The 20,126-nt window shown below is 36.9% G+C and overlaps 2 protein-coding genes across 2 annotated transcripts; one reads left to right on the top strand and one right to left on the bottom strand.

The window, feature by feature from the left end:
• Positions 1 to 1,969: 1,969 nt before the first annotated feature.
• Positions 1,970 to 7,302, bottom strand: LOC104229508 (wall-associated receptor kinase 2-like). Its single transcript, XM_009782162.2, has 4 exons — positions 6,692 to 7,302; positions 5,681 to 6,174; positions 3,930 to 4,106; positions 1,970 to 3,477 (listed from the first exon to the last, which is right to left on the bottom strand). Exons 1-4 carry the CDS (start codon positions 7,237 to 7,239, stop codon positions 2,222 to 2,224), a joined length of 2,475 nt encoding a protein of 824 aa, XP_009780464.1. The 5' UTR covers positions 7,240 to 7,302; the 3' UTR covers positions 1,970 to 2,221.
• A 5,064-nt stretch (positions 7,303 to 12,366) lies between these two features.
• On the top strand, positions 12,367 to 13,135 carry LOC138873819 (uncharacterized). Its single transcript, XM_070152297.1, has 2 exons — positions 12,367 to 12,541; positions 12,948 to 13,135. The coding sequence occupies exons 1-2, from the start codon at positions 12,367 to 12,369 to the stop codon at positions 13,133 to 13,135; spliced, it is 363 nt and encodes a 120-aa protein (XP_070008398.1).
• Positions 13,136 to 20,126: the final 6,991 nt, after the last annotated feature.

Here is a 20,126-nt window from a genome sequence, read left to right as displayed (position 1 = left end):
ACAAGTCATAAATATAGTAATGAACCTATACCAAGCTCCGAAACTAAAATCCGAATCCGGTAGCAATAAGTTAAATTTTGATCAAATTTTAAATTCTTTAAACCTTTAAACTTCAAATTTTCGGTAAAATGCGATAACTCGAGCTAGGAACCTCCGAATTCGATTCCGGACATACGCCTAAGTCCCAAATTACGGTATGGACCCATCGGGCCATCAAAATACAAATTCGAGCCATTTTCTTAAAACATTAATCGAAGTCAACTCAATTGAATTTTTAAGGCACAAATTCACATTTTAATCAATTTTCACATAAATGCCTTCTGGAAAAAGACACGGACTGCGCACTCAAATCAATGAAGGCTAAAAGGGGCTATTCGAGGTTTCGAAATATAGAATTAAGGTTTAACTCTAGATGACCTATCGGGTCATCACATAAGCTAACACCTAGCACTTCTCAATATCCCCAAACTGATGGTCAAACTGAAATAATCAATTAGAGTTTAGGTAGTTTGCTTCATGGATTAATAAAGAAGAATCTCACTATATGCAAGAGTCCATTCGAAGTCGTCTATAGTAAAAATCCTCTTGGACGACTTGATCGTTTCCCTCTTCTTGTTACTTATTCTTTTAATGGAGATGTTGTTGATCAAGTTAAGCAACTCAAAAAATTACATTAGAAAGTTCGTGCACATATCAAAAAGAAAAATGCTAAATATAAAGAAAAGACTGATATGCATAAGAAACAAGTGATAGTCAGGGAAGGCAACCTAGTTTGAGTTCATTTGAGTAAATAGATATTCCCAAACCGCAAGTTTTTGAAATTACAAAAGCAAGTTGGGGGACCTTTTAAGGTGCTGCAAAAGATTGGTGATAATGCTATCACTTGGAGTTTCCTAATGACTTAGAACTATCATCTATCTTCAATATAACACATTTTGCTTCTTACTATCCGATGACTTGAGGGCGAATCCTTTTCAGCTAAGGGTGAATAATGAACAAAAAAGCTCAAATTATGATGCTAGAGAAACACAAGTAAAGATCGTGAAGATGCCAATGGATTTGGAGAATTGGGCCATGAATTTAAAATGCTTACTAATTAGTATTAATCCAATTGAGGCCCAAGAATCTCAAGAGATTTAAGAAAGTCCAAGAATTCATTTAAGATTATGATTCTTTTCCTTAAAGCTTAGATTTTTTTTATTTCTTGTTTCCTAGTAATTTAATTCTTATTTTAGTAGGATTATATTTGTAGTTCTAGTCAAATTGTGATTGTTATTTGGTATTCCATTCCTACTAGAATTTGTTTTTCTATTTTAGTTAGAATAGGTTTTTCTTAACTTTTTTTTTTAATTCTAGTTTAATTAGGATTAGTTTTTCTTAACCCCATCAAGCTTAGTCATCGTAAAGCCTCTTAAAGGACTCAATATGTTGAAAATAAATATTGGTGATTAGTTTTTCTAAGCTCTTGTTTAAAAACGTGATTTATCTTTTATTTTGTTCTTCTTCCTTTATTCAACACTTCGTGCAATCTAGCAGGATTGAGGAACGACTAAGTAAGGTTTTTTCTTCGTACATTCTTCTCACGTGAGTTTGAAGAATGCTTTTAAGTAAGGTTTTTTCTTCGTACATTCTTATTATGTGAGTTTGAAGAATGCTTTCTCTAGTTCTATGAAAAACTTTGACGGAGTGCTTTTATTTATTTTTCCCTTCTTAGTGCTTGTGGTGCAAAACCTAGAAAGTAGGCCATCTTGTACTTTTAGTCATGAGGATCGATAATGTAAATAGATTCCTAATGTAAGTTTCTGAATTGCATCCACTCTCTCAGAGCACACACCAGTTAAGTTGATGAATTGCTATTAAAAATGATTAACTAAAAAGTAGTTACCTAAAACTGAGAGACCTTAGATTAAGCAAACAAATGTTGATATTCCAAGATCGAACATACATTAACTTATTTTTCAACAAATAATTAAATTAAATAATATACAAATATACAATAAACAACAATTGTTCTCTTACAACAATGAGAACAACACATTTAATAAGTATATATAGTTGGAGGTAAGGCAATAGGTAAACCAAAATATAAAGAGAAAATACAAATCAAAATCAAACAAAATTACATCAGAAAATTTAACATTGAAGAATGACTGCGGGAAGGAAAGAACATACAACTGCAGAAAATCTTCACCAATCATCGTATTTAACCTTCTGGTTTGGATCACCGTGGGATATTTCTATTAAATATAAATGAAGAACTATCCACACTATATTGTCCAGAAAAATTGCTGGTACTATTTGTGGTGGAGTTGGAATTGTATTGTCCGGATAAGTTGTTGAATCCTGTATTAGAGTCAAATTGAACTGTATAAAGATCTGATGATTCATCTTCATTCTCTTCATGATGTCCATGTCCGTTCGGCCAAGGGTTATTTTTGGTGAACTTTCTTAAACTTTCAAGTTCCATTGCCACTTCCTTCATAGTAGGCCTATCTTCACCATGCAGACTAAGACAGCTCTTCACTAGCTCAGCCACCTTTTGGAGTTGCTCAAGACTTCCTTCCCTTACTACTCTGCGATCAAGAATTTGAAACAATTGATTCTTTCTCACGGACAAAACAAAATACTCTGCCAAATTTTTGTCCTCGTCATTTCTTTCCCTCGAAATAGGTTTCATTCCTGTCAAAAGTTCTGCAAGGACTACTCCAAAACTATAAACATCACTTTTCTCAGTCAACTGACTTGTGCGAAAATATTCAGGATCCAAGTATCCTAATGTCCCTTGAACCAATGTAGCGATATGTGTTTGATCAAGAGGGATTAATCTGGAAGCTCCAAAATCTGCCACTTTCGCAGTGTAAACATCATCCAATAATAAATTAGCAGACTTGACATCTCTGTGAATTATAGGCATTGCGGCGGATGAATGAAGATAAGCAAGTGCACTTGCTGTCTCAGTAGCAACTCTTAGCCGATTTTGCCAAGATAACCAAGGCGCTCCATTTCGGCTGTGGATATGCTCATAAAGAGTTCCATGAGAAACATATTCATAGACCAGTAAAGGAACTTCAGCTTCCAAACAACATCCAAAGAGTCTCACAACATTTCTGTGATTGACTTGAGTAAGAATAAGTACCTCATTAATGAACTGCTCAACTTGATCCTCGTCCACAAACTTAGATTTTTTGATTGCAACTATGCGATTATCAGGTAGAATACCTTTATAGACAATGCCATTTCCACCACGACCAAGAATTCTATCATTTGCATAGTTGTTTGTAGCTTTCTTCAACTCTTCTGCTGTAAAAACTTTGGTTGCTTCCACACCACCCTCGTCAGAAGATATTCGTTGTTTCAAAAGCAAACCGCCATTTTGTTGAAAGAATTTTTCCCGAAGTTTAATGAGTTTTCTTTTCTTGATGCTGAAATAGAGCCAAGTTGTCCCAACCACTAAGGACATGAAACCAACTCCCATACCTGTGTTCATAAAAACAAAATTTAAACCCCTTTTTATTTGAATTAGAGAGAGAGCATGATATTAGCTATAAATATGAATTATTTTCACTTCAAGAAACTAGTACTTGTTACTATGTTTAAGCAATTCCATGGCTCATATTGATAACTTGTAAATATATATATAGAGTTATGAGCTGTACTTTCACTTGAAAATCTTATGCAAATGTCTAGTGAATTCACAAGATAAGCATTTGAACTTTTGACACAAGATAGTTTAATTTCCACTCAAGTTTTCTCGTAAAAGAAATTATGCAATCCTTGTTGATTCTACTCAACATTCTTGGACATAGAGGGATTAGGTCAGAACTACGTTACTCATATTTTTGTTTGATTAAGTTGTATGCATTAACATACTATCACAATTCAAACTACATAGTATGTACTACTATGCGAGTAGAGACAAGTATAATTACCTACAGAAAACTTGATCCATGGGAACTCAGAGTTCGAGCTCGGTGCATTACAACCACGACCATTCTTTCTGCCATCACCGGTATAACCTTGTGGACAAAAACAATTGTAACTTCCCGGTGTGTTTATGCAAATTTGTTCACATGAATTGGCATTTGGATCTGCACATTCATCAATATCTGGCACACAAAAAAAGTATTAATTTGTGATGCTTAAGCACCAAAAAATGGAGTCTGATCTAGTAGTCAATAAAGTGTGATGAGAATCACAGAAGACCGTATTCAAATCCTAAAAGAAACAAAAACTGCTTAGAAATCTCTTTTAATATGCCAAAGTTTTGGTGAATAGAGTTATCTATTACGTGTCTTGGTGAACCAAGAGAAATTAATTCTTGATGTTTTTTTTTAATCCTTCTTTTTTTGTGATTATACCCTATTGTAAGATGACAGACGAATTGATGTTACACCATATTCTTTTATCGTATAGCTCTAAAAAAGTATAAAATCATATAGCTTAAATACTTTAAAAGCTAAACAATATTTATATAGCTATGAATCTTTAAACACTACTGCTAGATTGGTTCACCTCAAAAGTCAACTAAATATTTTTCTTAGAGTAAAGTAATATTATTATCCTTTTTTTTTTTTTTTTTTGATTTTGTGATAGTGCAAGTCCGAAAATTTGAAATCTATCTTTTTCAAGTACCAAATGAGATTAAAAAAATTATACCAGTGATGATCAAACTACCCCACCCTATCTCCAACATTAGGTCAATGTTTTAAAATTGCCTTGAAAGAACAACTTGGGAACTACTATTGATTTTCTATGGATAGTGGTATAAATAAATAAATAAATAAAAAAGACAAATTTCCCATAAGCAAAAAGAAGTTCAAATTTATGTGTTAAAGTTATCGATGAAATAGTTTGGTAATATCATCATAAAAAAATGTGAAAGTAGAAATAGTTAAATAATATCATCGATGAAAATTGCCTCGAAAGAACAAATAGAGAACTACTACTTCATCTGGTCCACTTTAATTAATTTTTTGGCTGTATTCACACATATTAAGGAATTCATCTTTTAACATTAATTAACAATGAAAATGACTATATTAACATTAATTTGTTCATTAAAAGTTAAATATAACAAATACTTCAATGTTAAAAAAAATAAGTTAATTCCTAATTGATATTTGAAAAATCAAATATTATGAAATACAAAAAATACCAAAAGATCAATTAAAGTAGAGGGAAGGTAGTACTGATTTTATAGGGATAGTGGTATTAAAAAAAGATGACAAATTGCCCATAAACAAAAAGAAGTTCAAATAATGAGTGAAAGTTAGCTGGTACCAATGATGGGTGAAATTCAAAAATAGTCAGATTTACAATTGGTAATTGAAAAATAATGACAGTTTCAAAAGTAATCGAAATTTAGCAACTTTTCATGTAAAGATAACTCTGAACGAAAATACTGTTCAAAATCCAGAAAATATTCCAGTATAATATATTGGAGTTCTAGTATAATATACTGGACTTCCTAATATATTGGATTTCCAGCATAATATGCTAGAAGTTCATACACATGTGCTCCAATCTTCAGTATAGTATGCCGGAACTTTGCGTATTGCAGCAAAATAATTGCTATTTTTCAATGACTTTACAAACTTTGGTTATTTTTCAATTATTAGTCCGAAAACTAGCTAGCTCGTGCTATTTTCACATGAAATAGTGATAGTAGAAATCAAGTTACCTTGGCAGCCTGGGCCAATGTATGGATTGCCTTCGTATCCCGAGTTGCAGTTGCACCTATAACCACCAAGGCCAGTATCAGAATCAACGCACCGACTATTTTCCAGGCAAGCATAATCGTTTCGTTTCTGTGCTTCAACACAGCTAACATTTCCGATGGCCCAATCTACCACAATTGGAACATTATTCATAATCTTCTCTACAAAATTAAGATCACCGAGATCCTGCAAACCCTTAAATTCGAATCTACTTGCCTCACCAAGAAATGCATAGCCACATCTATTAAACGACCAAACAGCAGTGTGATTTAATTTCGAGCTTTGCATAGATGTGTTGAAATATTTCAAGCCTTTTGGTATTGTTATTTGGCAGCAACCAGCACCCATACATCTTCCTTCAATTACTTGACTGGAACTCATGCAGACAGTGGGGCAGCCATTAGCGAAGTCACGTCCAGCTATTACAGCAGCTTCATCACAACCAACGACAATGAATCTGTAGAGGTGAATTCATAACTTTATATAGGTGTAAAGAGAAGGCGAAATCAACTTACTTTTTAATAATCCCCCAATCCGTCTAAGTTTAACCGGGTTGAGTTATGAGTTATGACCAGTTTGTTGATTTGATCCAACGGATTAAACAAAAAATGACCCATCAAAATATTTGGTCAAAGCGATTCAAAAATAGTGTAACCCAGTGGGTCAAGTGTAATACAAACCCAAACATACATAAGCTAATAATTTAAGAAAAATACATTTGTTTTCACTTCTTCTTTTTTCAAAAAAGCAAAATAGAAAAGGAGAGTGTATGTTAGGAGGATTGATTATCAACCGTTATTTGACGCAGCTTCACTCAAGCAAACTTTGCGTGAGCTGGATCATGAGACGTTTATTGATTTGACATAGTCTGCTTCGTTTAGATTTGACCTAACACGTCCATTTGCCACTATAACTTATTACTCAAATATAAACATTGTTAAAAATGTTTAAGCAGAAAGCCAGCATTGAAGTACCTGTTGAGGGAAGAGAAACTGTAAGGATTTGAGCTTCCTAAATTCATCCAAGCAGGATCATCTTGGAGCAATACTCCTGTAGATGAGTAACACCTTCGATTTAACGTACTTGATATGCGCATTTCAGCATCAGAAATATCGTAAACTTGTATGTTCCCAATGAAGGGTGATTGAGAACCAGTCGTATTAGTAACACAATTGATTTCAAAATTTGGATCAATGGCACAACCAGATTGTAAGCCAATCCCAAATGGATATGGAACTGTAAGATTTCCACACTGTTTCGGACATCCTGGTTTCGTGATATTAGCAGCTTTGGTGATTGTGTTGGTAGGGGTGGTGGTGTTTGCGGATGGTGAGGTAGTGTTAGTGGGTGGTGGGGTGGTGTTAGTGGGTGGTGGGGTGGCGTTGGTGGGTGGTGGAGTGGAGGTTGGAGGAGGAGAAATGGTGATAATTTGGGCAGTGGCTAATGTCAAGATTATTAGCACAAAGGAAAAGAAACAGGAGAGCTGAAAAGAAAACAGAGAAACTAGCTTATGCTGCTGCATGGTTTTTGGGAGATACTAATGCAAGACGAACGAAATGAGTAAAAGATATTCATTCATATATAGAACTATAAGTACAGAGTGACCTTAGCTTGTTAGATAGTACAAAATCATTAATTTCATAGAACTTTATTTTCTTTTTATCTGATATTGCGAATGACAGTGAGGTATGAGTAGAATAAAGATTTCGATTTGACAAATTCGAAGTTTTAATTTGTCCTGAAATAATGTGCCTACCAAACAGCAAAGACTTTGACAAAATCAAAGTCGACGAGGAATCACTAAAATGAATGCAAGGAAAGTGAAAAGAGTATTCAATAACTGGTGGAAGTAAAATAATTAAGATATGAAGCATGTTGATCCAGACTCTAACTACTGTTAATGAAAAAGAAAAAGGGATGATTTAAGTGTTTCTGGGAATTATTTTTTCTGGCTTGTATCCATGCATTACGTTTAGTCAACGTTCTACTCTTTCTTCTTTCTGTTACAAGAAGTCATGCACCATTTCGAAGCATTGTAGGTCTCTAATCTTGTACAGTGATTCTTTGACCAGGTGTGTTTTATTAAGCAAATGAGAACAGAAAGGGGTTAGGCCTTACCTCAAAATACTAACACAAGAATGGAAAACCAACCCATTCTTCAAAAGCATGGAGTAGGTAGATTATATCAGATCCTACTCCATCTCTACCACTTCTTAACTTACAAAGAAATTGGCCTTATCATATCTAGTCCTAATGCTTGGAAGCTGACACTTATCCAGTTGAAAAGGACCCTTAGCATGTTTAGGAAGATCCTGAAAAGTGTAGTAGAAGGAGTCTTTCCCAGAAGTAGCTGCCAGCTTTGCCAAGAAGTCCGCAACTTGATTAGCTTCCCTGAAACAGTTATGGTTGTGTTGGCAAAATACATGTTCTATGCAATATCTTCAATCACTTCTTTATGCTTGTAGTTGTTGGTATGCTTCTCTTGAATCATTTTAGTAACTATTTGTGAGTCTAGTTCCAAAACCAAATTGGTATAGCCTTTTATGAATACCCCATTGGACTCCAAATCTAGGTGCTAATGCTTCACTCAAGTTGTTACTACTGCATTTAGCTGCGATAGAAAATGCCATGATAGGATCGCCATTATCATTCCTGACATCTCAGTTTGTATACTACTTCACAGATGTGTAGCCAAGATCATTCTAGTTGCATGTAGGTAAGCTAAGATTCATCGCAACCTGAATAGTCCATTCTATTTGCTGTTTCATTTTGTACAACTTGAAATTTTTTTGATCTCCATAATTACAAGCACAGCAAGCTTTCCAAATTTCCCAACATATTATTATAGGAGTAATATGCAAAAACATTTTGTGCTCAATTTTCACGACTCCAGTTTTCCTCCTTAGGATGTTGTAATGGAACATAGTCTCTAAGACTAGGTAAGCTTAACATTCATGAATACTTAAAGGAATTTAACAACTAAGATAACAAGATAATTCGAAAAACTCATAATAAATCCGAAATAGAACATCTATAACAAAACTCCCAAAACTGGTGGAACTGAGTCATAAGCTCTACATGAATATACTGCAAAATCTCTAGTATAACACTGTCTAGATAAAGAGTAAACAGTAGCAAAATAAGGGCAGAAGGTGACTCCGAGGCCTACGAACGCCTGAAAGGTATACCTTGAAGTCTCTGAACTGAATGATCCACTCACTGATGCCTAGCCTGAGTCGAGGTACCTGGATCTATACAAAAAAAGTACAGATGTATAGTATGAGTACACCACAACGGTACCCAATAAGTATCAAGCCTAATCTTGGTAGAGTAGGGACGAGGCCAGGTCAAGATACCTACTAGGATAAGAAAAACTGAACAAGTATAGTATATTCTAATAATGAAAACGAGAAAATAGTGGCAATAAAGCAAAACAACAAGGTAAGCTACAACTGAATTTAAAGCAACAAAGACAACAAGGAAGGTACACAAATTATGAACATCAAAAAAATAATGCAAAAAAATACAAGTGAGGTAAATGAGAGATAACAATAAGAATCACAACCAAGGTACCGCCTCGCAACCTCATTTCACAATCACAATTTTTTCTTATATCGCCGCGTGAGCCTGACATTTAGATAGTTTTGAAAATATTTTTTCCGAAATAGCTGCATGTACTTTAGCCCATCTTATGTCGCCGCATGGCTTCAAGTAATTCCCTTACTAGTAACACGCACATAAATCCCACCATATGCCGCCGCATGCACATTAACCCCTAACCTTATACTGCCGCATATGCATCAATATTACAACACAATAACAACTCACACCGCAAGTGCCCATATGTCACAACTTGCCAAAAATAAACAATACCAAAATTTCCATAACATATAGCCCACGGCTCAGCCACAATATAAATAAGAATCTCAATAATAACAATAAGAACGAGAATTTCTCAATGAGGAAAGATATCTCAATAATCAACAACTTCAACCTCAAGGAAATATTAGCTCTCATAACTTCAACTTCAATAACTCAAAATGAAGGTATTTTCATGGAATGACAATTTCGACTTCAGAATAACAAGACAATAAAATAAGTAACATGACAATAAGAGAGATAACAAAGGCAACTAAAGCATAAAAGAGCATGTTTGACAATAATGGATAGACCATGTGATAACAATCTCAAGTAAAGTATGTGAGGGCAATTTAACAATGAAAAATATAACATGATATCAAACTTCCTAATCTAATGAGTTGTATCATCACTTCTTATCAAATGTTATTGAAAATTGTTAATCTCTTTGTTCTTTCATATTTATATGTCAAGATCTTTTAAATTCTTGATAGGTTACAAGTACTTTGGTCATACGTACTTTACTTTATGTTTTGATGATCTAACAAACTTACTATCCAGAACCAGATAAGGAACCTATTACACATTTACAAGACCTTAAGATCACCAGGTTCTAGGTTGAGATCCAGCTTGCGTTATGATTTAACCCTTCAGATTGGAAGGAACAACTGAGGGAACATGTCCCTACCAGTTCCTGAGGAGACTGTACGAAGTCAACTCTCCAGCTGGAAAGATGCTGCCTGCACACGCTACAGTACAAGAACAGTGTTGCAGTCAACTTTTCAGGGAAGACTTTTTACCTACCTTGCTTACATCATTGTAAGTGATGTCACACATGTATATATACAATCAAGGGAGGTAAAACACAATCACTTAAACTTTTCAGAAGCTCATTCACGTGACCATCCAGCAAGGAAGTTTCAAGTGCTTCAAGAACAAAGAACAAAGCAACTACGGACCAGTTCCCATATCGAGTCATTATATGTCCTTAGTTGAGTTGTAAATGTGTAATACTTCTTCAATTGTAATTCCTATCTAGCTTGTTTAGAAGCATTCTATAGTAACCCCTTTGTAAACCTTAAACCAGTATGTTTGAGTCTTGGCTAGAGTTAGTCATGTTGTAAAGCCTTTGTAATAGAGTTATTACAAAGTGGCTTGTAATAGAGTATTGCAAGTTAGTGAGGGATTAAGAGGTTAATTTATAGGTTGCATAGGTTGTAATATAAAAGTTTCTCAGTAGTGAAGTTGAAATCCTACAAGGGTAGGTCGTGATTTTTAATTTAGTTATTGTTGTGTGTGTGTACTGTTAAATCTGATAGAGAACCTGGTTCTCTATAGAGTTTGGCGGACCCTTATATTCTATCAATTGGTATCAGAGTGGGTTCTTTCTATCAAGTTAACGCCTAGAAAGGATCCTCATGGTTGCTCCTCCAAACTTCGAAGAAGTCCAGTCTACTTACAGACCACCTAGGTTCAATGGACTGTACTATGGATGGTGGAAAACTAGAATGCATGGCTTCATCATGGCTGAATATTCTAAGATATGGAATGTCATATGTGATGGACCCTTTGTCCCTACCAAAAACCTTGACGACCCATCTGTAGCCATTCCCAAGACAAGGAAAGAATTCAATGATGCAGATAGAAAGGCCATAGAGAAGAACTTTCGTGCAAAGAAAATTCTGGTGTGTGTTATTGGTCCTGAAATAAAATAGGATATTAGCATGTCAGTCAGCCAAAGAAATCTAGGAAGCTCTTCAGACAGCTCGTGAATGAACAACACAGGTCAAGCAATCCAAAATCGACATGCTCACAACTGAATACGAGCTCTTCAGGATGCAAGACGATGAATCTGTCCAAGAAATGCATACCCTGTTCACCTCCATCATTAATGAGCTTCACTCCTTTGGTGAAACTATTCCAAGAAACAAGCTGATTAGAAAAATCCTCAGTGTGCTGCTCAGTTCTTGGGAAAGCAAAGTGAATGCCAATACAAAGGCGAAGGACTTGAAGAGCTAACTATTGATTAGCTTGTTGGCAATCTAAAACATATGAAATGACCTCTGTCAAGACAGAAAACAATGACTCAAGTGGTGAGGATGGTGATATGGCATGCCTAACAAGAAGATTCCAGAAGATGGTTTATAGGAATGGAGGCATTCCAAAAAGGGGAAGTTCTAGCAAGCCAAAGTATTATGACCTCTGTCATAAATATGGAAAGCCAAGGTATTTCATCAAGGATCGCCCTCTCCTAAAGCATGATCAGTACAAGAACAACTCTGACAAAGCAGCCAAAAGGAACCTGGTTCCTGATAGACGATTCAATAGAAAAAATGTCGCTGACAATGTCGTGAGAAAAACTCTTGCTGCATGGAGAGATTCATCAAGCGAATCTGGATAAAATGATGAACCAGGTAACAGCTCTATGATGGTAGTAGAAAGTGAAGCAATCTAGCATGATTCAATTTTTGCTTTGGTTGCCCAGTTTGATGATGAAGATGACAAAGACGATGAGGTAATTTTTCTGGATGTTCAGAGAAATCTGAAATCTTATTCTCCTAAGAAACTCATGTCTTTGGAAAATATGCTAATCAATGCTTATTATAGTCTTATAAATGACAGATATGCCTTAACAGTTGAACTAGGAGAAGTAGAATAGTCTAGAGATGACCTAGTAATAGTTGCAATTGAGTTGAGAGAGTCAATTGAGAACCTGAAGAAAGAAAGAAATGTCTTAGATAAAAAGATTGCAAATGTAGAACAAGAAAGAGATGACCTTCTAGTGGTAGTAATGGATTTGAAGGAAACAATTGGGAAACATAAAATTGAGAGTAGGGCTGAAAATTATCAAAAGGTAAAGGAAGTTGCAAGCGAGGCACACATTAAGCTTGAAAGTGAGCTAAATTCAGTGAAGTTTAGTTTGTGGGTTGAGCTTGAGAAAAACGAACAACTTCAAGAAGAACTAGGTATAGTGAAGAGTGATCTTGAAAAATCACTCAAGTAGACCTGGTCCTCGATGCTATCACTGCCATGTACACCAACAATGGGGGAAACAGGCAGGGGATTGGGTTTCAAAGGAAAAATATTCCCTACAACCCTCATAACAAGTATGTTATTGTACCTGACAATTGGTTTTGCACCCATTGCAGTAACAACGGGCACCATAAAGAAAACTGTAATGCCAGATTTTAGTCACATCAGAAAAATAAATCCTTTGCTGAAAAAGTAACTACTAGTAAAGAACTTGCCCCTCATTTAAAAAACACATAATGCCTGCATGGACCAAAAGATCCCCGATTCACCCCTTTCCTCATGACAAAAGACCCAAATAAGTTTGGTTCCTAAAGCTAACTCCTAACTCTTCTTGTGTAGGGAATAGTGAAAGGAAGCAGCCTACAATTGTACTGGATAGTGGCTGCTCAAAGCATATGACTGGAAGTGCAAATGATTTCCTTTCACTTAAGGCCCTGCAAGGAGGGAGTGTATCCTTTGAAAATGGCAAAAAGGGATACATTCTGGGAGTCAGAAGGATTGCGAAGTCTCTTTCTCACTCAATCTAAAATGTGTACTATGTGAACGGATTGAAATACAACTTGCTAAGCGTTTCCCAAATCTATGACAAGGGAAACAAGGTGGAATTAGTGTCAAAACCTGTACATCACAAACTTGGTGACTGGTGAGGTGGTGCTAGTGGAAAAAAGATACAAGAACATCTATATAGCTGATTTTGAGTCTCTGAAGAATGGTGATCTAAGCCGTCTAAGCGTCGTTGATGATGATGTTGAATTATAGAACATGAGGCTAGGTCATGCAAGCTTCACGTTGTTAAACAAATTAGTCAGGAAGGACCTGGTTCGTGGTTTGCCCAAGTCAAGCTTCAAGGATCATAAAGTATGTGATGCTTGTGTAAAAGGGAAGCAAGTCAGATCCTTATTCAAGCCCAAAAAGGAAGTCAGCATTGCAAGGTCATTTGATCTCCTTCACACGGATCGATGTGGACCTATGAGAGTGCCAAGCAGAGGAGGAAATAAGTACATTTTTGTGATAGTTGATGACTATTCTAGATTCACCTGGACTTTGTTCCTCAGGACCAAAGATGAAACCTTTGAAGTGTTTGTTGCCTTTTTCAAGAAGATCCAAGTGAAGATAGGTAATAAAGTAGCCTACATTAGGTCTGATCATAGGACAGAGTTTGACAATGTCAAATTCGATGAGTTCTACACTGAAAATGGCATCACTCACAATTTTTCAGCTATAAGAACACCTCAACAAAATGGTGTTGTAGAGAGGAAGAATAGAACTCTTGAAGACATCACAAGAACAATGCTAATTGACAGCGGGATCGCAAAGTATTCTGGGCAGAAGCTGTCAATAATGTGTGCTACTTGGTAAACAGGTGCATGATCAGGTCCCTTCTGAACAAAACCCCATATGAACTGCTGAATGGAAGGAAGCCCAAGCTGACACATCTAAGAACTTTTGGGTGTAAATACTTTGTTTATAACAATAGAAATGAAGCTCTTGGAAAGTTTGATGCCAAAAATTATGAAGGAATTTTTCTGGGATACTCAACTCAAAGAAAAGCTTACAAGGTATACAACAAAAGGACTAAATGTGTAGAAGAAAGCATACATGTGATCTTTGATGAAGCTCACCTCTCCTGTGAGAAGGACAGATATGTTGATCAAGATGGAGAGACCTTATCTGTTCCAGGTGAAGTAATTGACATGACAAATGGAAAGGCAGACATGATGAGACACGTCAAGGAATCTAGTAAAGAAGATGCAAACACAACTCCATTAGTGGGAGAGGAACCTGGTACCTCGATTATAATAATTAAAGTTGAAAATAGAGTTATTGATGCAATCCAAGGAACTCCACTCTGTGAAGTAAGAAATGCTCAAGAACCCTAGTCAGATATACCTGGTTCCTCTACCAATGATACTCAGGCACCAAATTGGAGGTTCAAAAGTTCACATCCTCTTGACAACATAATCACTCCTCTTGAACCAGGAGTTCAAACCAGATCGAAAGCAAGAAACTCACTTGCCTTCTCAGTTTTTCTTTCCCAAATAGATCCCAAAAATATAAAAGAAGCGCTAAAAGATGCATACTGGATAACCATGCAAGAGGAGCTGTATCAAGTTGAAAGGAACAAGGTATGACACCTAGTTCCTCGACATGCTGATCGAACCATTATATAAACCAGGTGGGTATTCAGGAATAAACTTGATGAGCTTGGAAATACAACAAGAAATAAGGCAAGGCTTGTAGTTCAAGGCTACAATCAGGAAGAAGGGATTGATTACGATAAAACATTAGCTTTTGTAGCTCGAATGGAAACCATTAGAATTCTAGTTTCCTTTGCATCTCATATGGAGTTCACATTGTTCCAAATGGATGCCAAAAGTGCATTTCTAAACGGCTATCTGAAAGAAGAAGTTTATGTCAAGCAGCCTCCTAGTTTTGAGTGTCACGAGCACCCTGATCATGTGTTTACACTAGATAAGGCATTATATGGGTTAAAACAGGCTCCTAGGGGTTGGTATGAAAGGTTGTCAAAATTCCTTCTGGAAAATGGCTTTACAAGAGGAAAAATTGACAAAACTCTTTTTCTAAAGAAACGAGGGAGAAACCTGCTCATTGTTCAGGTGTATGTTGATGATATCATCTTTGGAGCCACAACTGACTCTCTTTGCGAAGAATTTGCAAAACTCATGGGGAGTGAATTCGAGATAATTATAATGGAAGAACTGAATTTCTTCCTAGGACTTCAAGTGAAATTATCTTAGAAGGGAACATTGATAAGTCAGCAAAAGTACATCAAGGAGATACTGAAAAGGTTTGATATGGAAGCATCAAAAGTTATCGACACGCCTATTGCCACAACCACTCATCTAGACATGGATGAAGCTGGTCACTATTGTATAGAGGGATCACAGGGTCACTATGTATCTCACTACAAGAAGACCAAACATTGTTTTTAGTGTGGGTTTCAATCCAATCCAAAGGAATCTCATTTGAAGGCTGCCAAAAGAATACTGAGATATCTCAAAGGAATACAGGACCTGGTCCTCTATTATCTTTCAGGAGACAACTTCGATCTTATTGGGTATGTTGAAGCTGATTATGCAGGATATCTAGTGGACAGGAAAAGCACGTCTGGAATGGCACACTTCCTGGTTTCCTACTTAATCTCATGGGGTACAAGGAAGCCGAACTCTATGGCACTTTCAACTGCAAAAGCTCAATTTGTAGCAGCTGCATCTTGTTGTGCTCAACTTCTGTGGATCAAGCAACAATTGGAAGATTTTGGAGTATTCTCAGACTATTTGCCTCTCTTATGTGATAATACTAGTGCACTCAACATGTCAAAAAATCCAGTTTAACATAAGAGGACCAAGCACATTGATGTACGTCATCACTTCCTCAGAGACAATTTTGAGAAAGGGCTTATATGCATGAAATTGTGTAGCACTGAGGATCAAATTGCAGATATATTTACCAAAGCCCTGAGCAGAGAACACTTCGAGCAAAATCGTCTGGCATTGGGGTTGATAAAACCCAATTGAGAACCTACTACCTCAATGATTGGCTATCAAAGAAAGGTTCAGGTAAACTTAGTTAAAAGGTGTTTTCTGGCAAAGTCTAACTCGTCTTTATACCGTTACAGGTAGACGCGCTTGATAATTATAGAGCAAATAAGCAATTGAGGCTGTATACACTGGTAAAAAGGGCAAAGCTTACAGATAAAAGATCAATCAAGGAACCTGGTTCTCCTAACACAGGTTAGTAGTTTCTTTGTTCTCTCATGCACAATTCTGAACAATTAAAACAAGTGCCACATTATCGGTATGTCAATTTTTAGTTTTGTGTCTTTTGAACCCAAACATGTTCACCAGCTATTAATCGACGCATCTCCCTAAAACCTGTCATCATTTCTAACCGATCCCTCTGTCATCATAAATACATCTATCTTTGTCACCACACTTCACATCAACACTTCCAAACCTATTTCCTATCCTTTCTCTCTTCAGTTCACCAAATCTTCTCTCTTCTTCTCACCATGGCTGAAGATCAAATAATCTCTAGTTTCACCGACTCCTCACAAGTTGAAACACCAACACCAGACTTTCCTCCTCAAACTACGGATAACCAAAACCATAGAACAGAGTCACCCCCACACTCCGTCTCCTCTCCTATGCATTTGAGTTCTGGTTCTCAAAAGAGTTACCAAGCAGCAACTCTCACAAGAAGTGTTGCTCCGAGCTCTTCTCTTACCTCTCCAAAAAAGAGGGATGAAGCGAGCGTTGCTGAGAATGCAGAAAATCAAAAAAATCTCAAGTTCTCATATACAAGAAGGGTTAAAGATAGACCAGGCTGAGGGAAAATCATCGACTCAACAAAGGCTGCTCCTAAACCCATGTCCACTGGTACTGCTTCTACTGCTCCTAGCTTCTCACGAATCTACAAGAAAAGAAAGCAATTAAAAATATGTTGTCCATCACCAGTGAAGGGGTTTTTGTCGGAGGAAGTAAGGATGGTCTTAATACTCCGGGGGAAGAATATAAGCCGGTTGGTGAGGATAATGAGCTTGTGTCTATTGAATTTTCAGCAAAGGAAGGTGCTACTGGGGAACCTGCTGGAGGACCTGATTCGCCTACAGAGGATCCAACTCCGGGTCCTTCTTAGGAACTCCAAGTTGGTACTGACCCTGCTCCCTCTACTCATTCAGATGTTGAGCCTCTAAGTGTGATTATGCCTGAGACAAGCCATGTGTCTGAAAATCAAAAGGAAGATAGTGAAAAAGATTATAATGACTTACCAATTGCCTGCCTAGGCATAGAGTATCTGCTGGTGAAGAGCCAACTCCTAAGCGACCCACAACAAGGTTGCAAAAGAAGGAGGCTCTTCAGTCTGCTCTTAAGAACAATCAAACTAAGTCAAGGAGAAGAAAATTAGTGAAAGATGGCAAAATTGTAAATGAGAAGATAGTGCATGTTGTGAATGTGGATGAAGAAGAAGCGGAGGAACCTAGCACGTTGACTAAGAAGTTATCACAAAATCATGGTCTTCTCAAGACAAAAGGGGGATCTACTGTGTCTGTTAAACGTCTGACTAGGTCTGTTGATGTTGTTGCTACTAAGAATGTGGAGAAAGAATCAGGTGAAAAATCTGTGAAGTCTGATAAAAAAGAGAAAGGTGTTCGCAAGACTGCTAAGAGAAAGGTTGATACTGATGTGGAACTCGGTTACTCAAAGAAGGCCAAAGTTGGTAATCTGGGAAGTGCTGGGAAAGAGAGATTGAGAAGTCAAAAGGTACTATGGGAGCGCACATTTGCCTCTGATGTCTTGGAGGAGGCTGGTATGTGACAGTTAGTTGAAATATGTGATTTCCAACAATGGACATACTTGTTCACAAGTGATGCTTCTAGGGTATATAAGGAGGAAGCTTAAAGTTTTTATGCCGACTTGTACAAGGTTGAGGATGGTCACATTTGTGCCTTGGTGAATGGGGTTGATATGGTAATAGACTCTGCCCTGCTGAGATCTATTCTTGGAGTGCCCACTGAAGGGCTGTCTAGTGTTCAGGGAGCTTGTACTTAGAACTTCAGAAATGCAATCTTGAAGGATAGAGCAGTTCAACAGGGGGAACGGGTTCAGAAGAAGGCCCTCCTTCCTGTTTACCAACTACTTTTCAAGATAGTAAAAAAAGTATTGCTGCCTCGAGCTGAGCGAAGATCCATCACCACTTGTGCAGACCTATTCCTCATGGAAGCACTAGACAACTTCATTACCATCAATCTACCTGGGATCATGATAGAGCATATGAAAAAGGTGGCAGACTTTAAAGATGGTAATCATGGGCTGCCGTATGAGTTCCTTCTTACCAAGGTCTTTGAGTACTTCAAGGTTCCTCTCGGGCCAGTCAAAGTGGGTGCCAAGTAGCAAACTTTTTCAAAAGGCACTCTTGAAGAATGCGAGTGCATAGAGAAATTTGGAGGGGTTGCAAGCACTTCTACCATTTCTCAGTTAATAAATGCTCAAAACAGTGCTACCACTAAGATTAGGCAATTGAAAAAAGGAATGATATCCTTGAGACTCAGATAAGTTAGTTGCACGAGGCACCTGGTTCCAGTCGTTCTCAAAGCGAAAAGGTTACTCGCCTTACAAAGGATAACGCTGAGCTCAGGAAACAAGTGGAGGACCTGAAAGAAAGACTATTCAATGAGCAAATGTCAGCAAATTCTCGAATGGATTTAGTCCTCCAAATAATTTCCTCTGCCTCCAAACCTTCTCCTCCCTGTGCTTCTTAAAGTTTTTCCCTTCTGTGTCCAGTCTATAAACCAGTTTGTGCTCCTCTCTCCGTGTCAGTTCTTATGATGATAACTTGTGGTATTTTTGTTAATTGTTCTAATTTGTGGATGTGGAAGTAACATTGACTATGCTCCTACTCCAAAATCCAAAACTATGTTAATGCAAGCTTTTGCCTTGTTGCTATTTATATCGTGCTTTTAAGCTCTGTTCTTAATTATGACTGTGTGCACATAAGTGGCATGAGTTAACTTAAAACTAGACTTCTTTCTTGCTTAATTACCTATTTCTGATCTTTTTATGATGCTAAAATGGGAGGAAATAATTGCACTGATTAAGGGTTGCAATGATTAAGAGGGAACATGCAGAGATTGAGGAGGAAACTCAAGGTCTTTCTAGTTCACAGTCTAGTTCTATGTGGTTCTTTCTGGATTTTTCAATTATGAGTTTTTCATCATCAAAAAGGGATAAATTGATAGGTTACAAGTACTTTGGTCATACGTACTTTGCTTTATGTTTTGATGATCTAACAAACTTACTATCCAAAACCAGATAAGGAACCTGTTACACATTTACAAGACCTTAAGATCACAAGTTTCCAGGTTGGGATCCAGCTTGCGTTATGATTCAATCCTTCAGATTGGAAGAAACAGCTGAGGGAACAGGTCCCTACTAGTTCCCGAGGAGACTGTACGAAGTCAAATCTCCAGCTGGAAAGTTGCTGCCTGCATACGCTACAGTGCAGGAATAGTGCTACAGTCAACTTTTCAAGGAAGCCTTTTTACCTATCTTTCTTACATCATTATAAGTGATGTCACACATGTATATATACAATCAAGGGAGGTAAAACACAATCACTTAAACTTTTCAGAAGCTCATTCACGTGACCATCCAACAAGGAAGTTTCAAGTGCTTCAAGAATAAAGAACAAAGCAACTACGGACCAGTTCCCACATCTAGTCATTGTATGTTCTTAGTTGAGTTGTAACTTTATAATAGTTCTTCAATTGTAATCCCTATCTAGCTTGTTTAGAAGTATTCTATAGTAACCTCTTTGTAAACCTTAAACTAGTGTGTTTGAGTCTTGGCTAGAGTTAGTCATGTTGTAAAGCCTTTGTAATAGAGTTATTACAAAGTGGCTTGTAATATAGTATTATCTTATAAGTTAGTGAGGGATTAAGAGGTTAATTCCTAGATTGCATAGGTTGTAATCTAAAAGCTTCTCAGTAGTGAAGTT

Source organism: Nicotiana sylvestris, chromosome 7 (assembly GCF_000393655.2).
Source record: "Nicotiana sylvestris chromosome 7, ASM39365v2, whole genome shotgun sequence".
NCBI classification, from domain to species: domain Eukaryota; kingdom Viridiplantae; phylum Streptophyta; class Magnoliopsida; order Solanales; family Solanaceae; genus Nicotiana; species Nicotiana sylvestris.
The sequence above is the reverse complement of the archived record's forward strand: the minus strand, read 5'-3'. Positions and strand labels throughout refer to the sequence as shown.